The 8,936-nt window shown below is 37.3% G+C and overlaps 1 protein-coding gene across 2 annotated transcripts; it reads right to left on the bottom strand.

Moving 5' to 3' along the window:
• Positions 1–521: 521 nt before the first annotated feature.
• On the bottom strand, positions 522–6,312 carry LOC117416772 (fetuin-B-like). 2 transcript variants are annotated; one of them, XM_059034557.1, is made up of 8 exons: positions 6,023–6,312; positions 5,516–5,626; positions 4,804–4,891; positions 4,179–4,345; positions 3,548–3,661; positions 3,006–3,089; positions 2,280–2,892; positions 522–1,907 (listed from the first exon to the last, which is right to left on the bottom strand). In XM_059034557.1, exons 1-7 carry the CDS (start codon positions 6,230–6,232, stop codon positions 2,314–2,316), a joined length of 1,353 nt encoding a protein of 450 aa, XP_058890540.1. In that variant the 5' UTR covers positions 6,233–6,312; the 3' UTR covers positions 522–1,907; positions 2,280–2,313. The 2 variants fall into 2 exon arrangements, with proteins under 2 accessions (XP_058890540.1, XP_058890539.1); XM_059034556.1 differs by lacking the exon at positions 522–1,907 and having other exon boundaries at positions 2,213–2,892.
• Between the last annotated feature and the right edge of the window lie 2,624 nt (positions 6,313–8,936).

Raw genomic sequence — 8,936 nt, 5'->3', positions numbered from 1 at the left:
AGGTCTGAACAACTGAAGGATCAGACAGAGATCAGAACTTCAAATCTGTAAGACATGAAGATGTAAAGTTGTATTATCTCTATTAATATTAAACTTCCTGGTACAATCTCACGGGTGCCCTGTTTGTAATTTATTCTACGATTAATAAGAAGCCAGTTCGGAATAGATCAAGTACGGTAATGCATTCTGCTACTGCTATAGACAAGTACAGCTGAATTTTGAATCCTAATATTTATTAGGAAAGATCAAGGACCTCTGCTCACCATTGGGTCCAATCACATCCAGCAATATACACAAGTCTGACACAGCAAGTCAAGAGTACTAGGAAGTGCTGTCTAAACTTTAACAGTACTTATTGAAATATCTGAATTGAATTACAGTTTCTTATTCGGTGTAACAGAGTGAATATTTTGTTTACAGGATCATTCACATCCAATGACATTGCACTGTTCCAAATTGCGCCATATTGCTAAACAGATGCAGAGCTTGATGCAAGTAAAGTAATTACCCAAATTCAGCTGTTTACATTAGATTCAAACATACTTTATTTTCCATACATTGTACATTGAACGGTCATGGTTATTTTACTCATGAGGATAGCAACATTCAGCAACATTAGCAACATTCATCAATCAAATCTCATTCATGGAAAAACAACATTCATTAAGTGTCCTCTATATCCCCCAATTTATATATATATATATATAAACTAACAAAAGTTTATATTTTTAAATATATTTATTACAAAGATTAGTGGGTCGGTAATCATGTTACTAATTTCAATACAAATTTAGTTATCAACCATTAGAATCATAGTAAGTTTTAATTGGAAAATAATTATTTTTTTAAGATCAAACTCAAAATTTCAAAGAGATTTAAATGCTGCTACTCTTGCTTGTCTAGTAAGGCATCACACTCTGAAATGGGCTAAGGGGGTGCAGGGATAAGGTTGATAAGTTTTTGTTAATAATGGCCTCGTTCCCAACCTGGTCTAACACCTCCTTATAGATGCTCTATATATTTCTTTTGTCAAGTGATTACTCATGATAAATGCTTATCAATTGACATTCATGGGGTTTCCATGCAAGGTTTTTTTTTTAACTCGAGACATTTACACGAGAAAAATGTCTTGGGTAAAATGCTTTTTTGGGTTTCCATTCGCTCAGTTTATTTTACTCGAGAAAACTCGGCTTTTCATCCAACGTCATGCAAAAGATTGGGGTTGATATGTAAATGAACTATGCATAAAGTACTTGTGCTGTTTTTGAAGATTACTAGTGACATTTTGTGAAAATGTGGTTTCCATGCGCAGAGAACTGGCACACGAGTGAATCTAAGCTGCTGTAATAAAGCAAAATACCCTGTGCCTGCTTGGTTAATAATGTGTTTTACTGCTCTTGACCAAATTGTTTTTCAAATGTCAGGTGGGATGGCTTGTCGTTAGTATTGAATCCAGTTTCAACTAATTTATCTGACGACTCATTAATTAAAAGTTGTACTCACATGGTCTCATTGACTATGTGAAAGGGTTATGACAGTATTATACCGGCATAGATTGTGCAAATCTGTGCTGCGTGAATTGGTATTTAAAAAAAAAATTGAAACGTCTCTGAAAGGGGTGGCCAGAAAAAAAATCACCCTTGTAGTTACATTTGGGAAATATTGGTTTAATGGTAAAATACTTCAGCTTTACTAATACTGTTTTTCCATACCTTAGATTATAATGACATCCAGTGGTTGAATTGGGATTTTAAAAGAGGTGAAACGGTCGTGGCTCGTGTAAGTTTGTTGATGGTTGGGGAGGGAGGGTGCTAGTGAATTCACTCAATTGCTAGTGTGCATTCTCACTTGGTCTTCTTGTGTTCTGGGCTGGAGTAGCAGCGTGGTACAACAGCAGACATACGTACCTATAACCATCAAAATTAAAGTTGCTGTAACTGTATGAACATTTTACTTCAATCCACATATTGAAAAAGCATGATACTGATACAGGTTCGTTCAAGAAGCCTTACATTGATACAGTTGTGTTGGCATTCACAGGGAATAGAAGCAAATGAGCTGCTTTGAATGTAAAACCATACCCAACAAAGTGCCATTAGTACACTCTCCTATATGAACCTGAAAAAACTGGAAATTAATTATTTTTTTATCTGAATAAACAATTACCAGTTCGCGTTCAATTAGGAATAAATAAAATGCATAACACAATATATATATTGACAAATCTTTTATTTGACATAATCCCCCTTAGAGCAGCACTGTTGTTTTAGATTACTTACAGTATTATTATTATTGTTGTTGTTTTTTAATCAGTTAATTGAAGAATCCTTGATCCTCCTTATACAGCTGCTGAATCAGTTTCACTTTATTCTTTGGCTGACCCGGACACTTTTCTCCAATCATTGTAGGGAAAGGATGGATGATGGGACCTTGAAAAGCAACTGGTATGTCAGGGAAACTGGGAAGAGTAACAGGCTTGTCTGCATCGGCATTGTAAACAGTTGGTACATCAATAGGTGGGAGATACAGCACTTCTCCCTCTGTCTCCTCGTAATGAGGGGTGATAGCTCTCTGAAAAGTGGATATATTGCCAGGGTGGTGGTGCTCATGAGCATGCAGATGTTTGTGATGATGGTGATGGCCAGGCCCGTGCTCATGCTGGTCATGCCCATCGTCATGGTGATCCTCATGCTTGTCATGATGGTGGTGGCCAGGCCCGTGCTCATGCTGGTCATGCCCATCGTCATGATGATCTGCATGCTTGTCATGATGGTGGTGGCCAGGCCCGTGCTCATGCTGGTCATGCCCATAGTCATGGTGATCTGCATGCTTATCATGATGGTGGTCATGTTCTCCGCCCAGCAGGTGGGGTTTCTCTTCCTGCTGTGAGGCCTAAGAAATTTTGTAAAATAGACAGAAACTATGTGGTTTTATAGTGCTTAAAGGAGTGATGACCACATTTTTTTTTAACTCTTAAATTATATATATATTAAAGAAGCTCATACCTCTGGCTCAAAGAGTTCACAAGAGACAGTGATATACTCGTTATCTGGTGCCTTCATGTATGATCCTTTGCAGTGACCTTTGTGCTGTAAAAACAAACATATTTGTTAATTCATTTTAAACATGGTTTTATGGATGAGCACTGAAACAATCTTGCCTCCCAGTCTTTTTGTTACCTAATTGTGTCCTAATGCATACCTGTTATTTAAACTTGCTATGTCCACTGGTGATCTTTTCTTTACTGTTGCTTTCCCCGTTGTTAGGTCACCTTTCAAGCCCTTCTGCAGTTTGTGCTGAGTGAACCCCCTCCTACACAATTTTACCCAATTTTGTATTATCTATTAATATAGATTTGTGTTGTTATTTCTAATCACAGTCTATACCTGTTAAGAGCATATTTACAGATTGCATTTAACTTCCTATAACAGACCCCTAAACTACTGATATCAGAAAGTTTGCCTACTAAAATATAGAATAATATAGAATTTGAAATGTTTTGTTGCAAATGATGACTGCTGATTTGTAAAGAGTAATGGTGACTTACAGCAAACTCGCAGGTCATTAATTCACACTGGGAGACGTCCCCCCTGTGTGTGACCTTGGGGCACACCGTCTCCTGGATAGTGAATTCCAGTGCATATTTCTTAGCCACAAGGGCCTGTTAGCAGAGAGAACATTCCAAAGTTAAGAAGTGTGTTACATATAAATAAGGACTGCTTGTTTATCCTAACAAGTACTGTATGTGAAAGTACAACATTCTAAATCTAATAAGCTGGTTTAGAACCTTGTGTTATACCTCACCATCACAAAGTAATACATTACAAATATATTCAGGGTTTTCACTGACATACTGGCAACACAACCTTTTTACCACATAAAAATAAAATGACTCAATAGTGTGCCATTGTAGTGCCACAAGGAGTTTCACGCATGGAATGCAAAATCAAAAAAAAAAAAACTGTGCAATAAATACACTTCAATAACTGCTCCAGTGTTTCCAGTATTGATTCTTATAATAATATACTCTTTATGCTTTTTTTTTGTAGAACAGATATGTCTGGAGATATTTCAAGTGGATATTTTTCTTGTATACATTTTCCTTCATATTTTTAATTACAGTTATTTTTTGATAAAACAAAACAAAAACGACATAATATGATTGAACGTAATCTCACCTGCTCTGATGCTTTAGTCACATTCAGAAGGGCAAAATATTTCAAATGTGGACTTTCATTGTTATACTTTTGAAGGACCAGCTGTGTAGCATTTAATACAGCAGGGTCATCCACCTTGCGTGCTTCTGGACAGTTCAGACAGATATCATGGACTCTGTTGCGTGGAACTGCAAAGGAAAAAATAATAATGCAGACAGACAGGTCAAACTATTGAAGTCAAAGCATGGGTAAGCAGTTTGAATTGGTTTGAAGTTTGAGACGTAATTATATTGTGAGCTTCTCAACATAACCATAACTAATACAGTATAACAATTTCATTAGTGCTGTACACCTAATGATTCTTCTTTTTTGTTCTGTTTTGTTCTGTAAGGGGTATATTAACAGTGTTCAAAGCTAATAACATTATTATTACCATCACGATATACTGTAGTGTAGGTCTCGGATTTTGAATTATTGATACTTGATATTATAACATGTTATTCAGTAGCAACATTTCTCTGACCTTTCAATTACTTCCCACTGAGAACCCTGTCATTACTTCTAGTTCCCAGGGTCAATATTTATAGAATTCTTGTATCTGCTTTGTGAGTTTGTGGAAGAGACTAAGTATATAAAGATGCCATACCTGGTCTTAAAGAGCAGTTGTAGTTGTAGAGCCGAATAGCTCTTTCTACTTTATTAATGTAAATTGTTGCCTGGCATTGTCCATAAACCTGTCAATAAAACAAAAAGTATCAGTATTCACCTTTGAAACACCTTAAACATGTTACATTCATATATGTTTTGTTCTTATCTTATTTTTTTTAATGTAATTGGAGATTTTCTCAAGAACAATAGCTTTGCAGGGTTAAGACTGCACCTACGTGTACCCTTTTTCATTTCTGAGTTAGACTCAGATGGTCTACCAAAGTGATTCCCTTTGTCCAGACCATGGTAATTGACCTTTACCACAATGAGGTGTACACATAAAAAATCCACATACCTCCTTAAAGGAAACACAAATACAAAAAACAAAAAGATTTTTACGCAACCATTGAATCTACAATCATTTTGTAAATGGTAACAAGAGGTCATTAAATAACAAAGAGGTCATTAAATAATTGTACACAAAATGTGACTTGCTTTATACAAATCCAGAGCTTTATTAGAAGGTATTTTACAAGATTTCAACCAAAAACCACCATAAAAATGGACAAATTGCTTCCCTTCAGCTGCACCATATCGTTTAATGCATACTTGTTACTGTGGTAAATTATTTAAAATGTTGCCTTACAAGTTTGATCAGTGTCGTCACGTTTATACTGTAGAGAAACTCTTGTTGAATATAAAATACTCACAGCCTCAGTTAATGGTCTCACTTCACAGCTTGTCCACAACCTCTTGCTAAGAACGTTGCACGATGTTTCTAGAACATCTATCGTCAGGTAAAATACAGTCCCCATTGGTCCCTGAAAGCACAGTGAGATGGTTTCAACCCCATTATTAATCAAGAAATCATCCAATCCTGGGCACTGATGTCATTCAGTATGCATCAACCTCTCTGACATCCTTTTGAGAACAGCTGGGCATATAAATAATGCACTTACCAAATAAAATATTAAATGACAATGCATGTATCAAGGGGTAATTTGTCAGGCAATTGTATTACAAGGGCAGCTACAATTGAATGAACCGTTGATAAAACGGTGCCACTGTTGTAACTTCTTAAAATGTTGATATTGCAGATTGAGCTACAGAACCCTGGTTAGAGAGCATCACTGCCTGGTATGACTGAGTTGAGCTTATAGGATGAGATCATTTATAGTGAAATAGAGAGCGTGGACAACAAGATCTGTTTAACTCACCTTCTGCTTTTGGTTGACATTGGAAAGGCGATGGTAGCTGAATATGTAGCCTTGATTCCGGTGACTATTGATTTTCCTCAGGGCCAGGTCTGCAGCAGCCACAGCATCTGGGCATTCACAGGAACCAGGGTTCAGAGGATAGACTGGCTCGCTCACGGCCCAAACATACAGCAGCTGTGTGCACAGCAACAGCAAAGCAAACTGTTTCATTTTGAAAATACCCTCCTTTTTTTTATCCCAGTCAGTCTGTCTGTGAGGAGAGAGCAAACTTCAGTGCAGTAAGACTGCTTAAGTTTATATAGCTGACTGAGGCTCCTCATCAGCCAATTATGAGTGACCCTAACCTTTGCTCTTTGCCTTCTGGTAATCAAATTACTGTGAATGATTTGTAAATCAACCCTTGATTGCTGTTTGTCGCAAAGCAGGTGTTAAGTCCTGTGGTTTATGAAATATCAGTGTTTTTAGGGGTTTTATCTTTCTCAAAATAGATAGGCATGAATTGAAGTTTGTGTGATACAGATTTATTTTCTTTCATTACTAATTTGCATATTTTAAGAATAAAATAAATGTTATTTCTAAAATAGATATTCTTAATATGTGCCATGTTGTAATGTAAATGTGTATGGTTTAATACATTATTGCAGAATGTAGAAATTGCATTTATTTAAGTATTACACTTACCTGATGAATCTGATTTCATTGATTACTGCATGATAAGCCAGTGGGCTGTGTATTGTCTGTTTGGTATTGCTGAAGCCAGGTACTTTGAGTCTGCACGTTGTGTATTCCAATGTAAGGAATTACATATTGTTCTTTACTTTAAAAAATATCATTAGCCTTTCAAAAGAACCCATGCAAGACAAGCTTGATCCAAAGCTTACACACATGTTTTGTGTAAACGTAATTGTGGAATTATGATTTCAAGGTTAGCTAATCTACAATTAATGGGTATACACAGGCAATTCCCCAACAGTATAAAATACAAGCAACCAAAAGATTAACAGAAGAAAAGAGGCACCATTGATAACAGGGTTAATGCTAAAAAGAGGTAAGAAAATGTACCTTAAAGCTTAGTTAGCACTCCTTTAACAAATCACTCTGCATTCAATCCTAATGTGGGCAGTTTCAAAGCTGGCTTCAATGGACTGCATCTGTGTGAGGAACCAATGAAGGGGGAACCAAATTACTTTGAATAAAATAATGGCCATTGCAGTAGAAAACACTAGGAAAACACTATATGGGCAGTGTGAATAAGATGCTTGGGGAGGCTTAGCCTCCCCAAAATAATGTGCCCAAACCATCACAAACCATGTCTAATGAAGTAGTCAACTTCATTAGTAAAATTTTTCCCTTTCATAAATTTCAACAAGCCTATCTGACTGTGCATTTAGTATATGATATACTGTAGCTGCCTGCCAACTTAACTGGGCATGTATGCCTACCAATTCAAACAGACTTGATGTAGTATGGTGCGTGTCAGTTGCAGAGTTGAGAGTTGAGAATATGGACATTTGCAATGTTTTTGGCACAAGTGGGCCAAGCTCTAAAAAGTCTGGTTCGGAAAAAGCTGCTTGTAAAAACCATGTCTGCAGCAGGCATGAATGTAGGCACTGCAAGGAAGACATTCCAGTCAAGGAAACGAGTGAGCAGGATTCAGAGACTTTGTTTTCTGCCTCTTGAAGCGGTGTGCTGGGCCTGATCAGCGGGAAGAACGCTCGTCAGATGAGGCTCACAGTGTGTTTTCAACTGACACCAGCAACCCCGGCTCTAACTCCTCTCTTTCCAACCTAGGCACTACCACAAGAGGGCCATCTCAGCCTTGATTAACAGAGTATCCAAAAGCTGTTTTTGGTAAAACCGTTCATTTACACCAGAACACTACAAGATATTTTCATTTTTAGAATACAGTGTGCAGGCAGACGTAGTTTTCTGCTTTCCTTGCAGACAGTTTTCCAGTGGTTTGAATCACCCTGCTTTCACTGAAACCGGAGTAAGGGACTTGAAAAACATAATGAAAAAGCTACAGAAGCATGTAGAATCTGGCATACATGTTCTGAAAAGTGGCATTTTTTCAAGCAATCAAAGAAAGTGGGCTCAGTTGTCAAACTCTCACAAGATGGCAGTGCAGGAAAACAGAGAGTATGCTGCAAAAATGACCAGTTTACCTAGCTAAACAAGGAATTGCATTGCAGGGGCATGATGAGAGGGAAGAGTCATCGAACCGTGGAAACTTTCTGGATTTATACAATTTGTTTTCGAAGTATGAAGAAGCATTCACAATCTTTCAGTCTCACAAGCCACACAACTCAAAACGAGCTCTTACAAATTGCTGCTGATGTTGTCAGAAGTAATATAATTCAGAAAGTTCAAGATAATGGCATTTTTTACTGTTCTTGTTGACGAAGCACGCAGTTTCAGACAAGAAGAAATGACAGTGTGTGTGAGATTCACAGAAAATCTAGAAATTACGGAATTATTTCTAGGATTTGTTGACTGCTCTGAGCGAGGAGATGCTGACGCCATCTATCAGAATATAAAGAAGTTCTTAGAATAAACAGGGATTGCAAACTTGCCAGTCATAGCACAGTGTTACGATGGGGCAGCTGTCATGGCAGTTTATGTAAATGGAGTACCTCAAAAAATGTTGCAAGATTACCCAACAGCTACACATATATATATATTATTTACATTTTTTTCACAGCCTGGCACTCGTCCTGCTTACTTAGAGGCTCAGAAGGACACTTGGATTGAAACTGGAACTGTCTAGCTTAAGTGACACAAGATGGGCATGCAGATGGAAGAATATAAGTTCTGTAAAAAACTCAATGACAGCACTTCTTAGCAGTTTGTCGGCACTGTCTAGCCTCAGTACCAAAGATTCGTTGAAGCATCAGGTCTTTTGAAGAATGTGCAG

Source organism: Acipenser ruthenus, chromosome 12, assembly GCF_902713425.1.
Source record: "Acipenser ruthenus chromosome 12, fAciRut3.2 maternal haplotype, whole genome shotgun sequence".
Classification (NCBI taxonomy): Eukaryota; Metazoa; Chordata; class Actinopteri; order Acipenseriformes; family Acipenseridae; genus Acipenser; species Acipenser ruthenus.
This window is presented reverse-complemented; position numbering and strand designations above follow the sequence as displayed.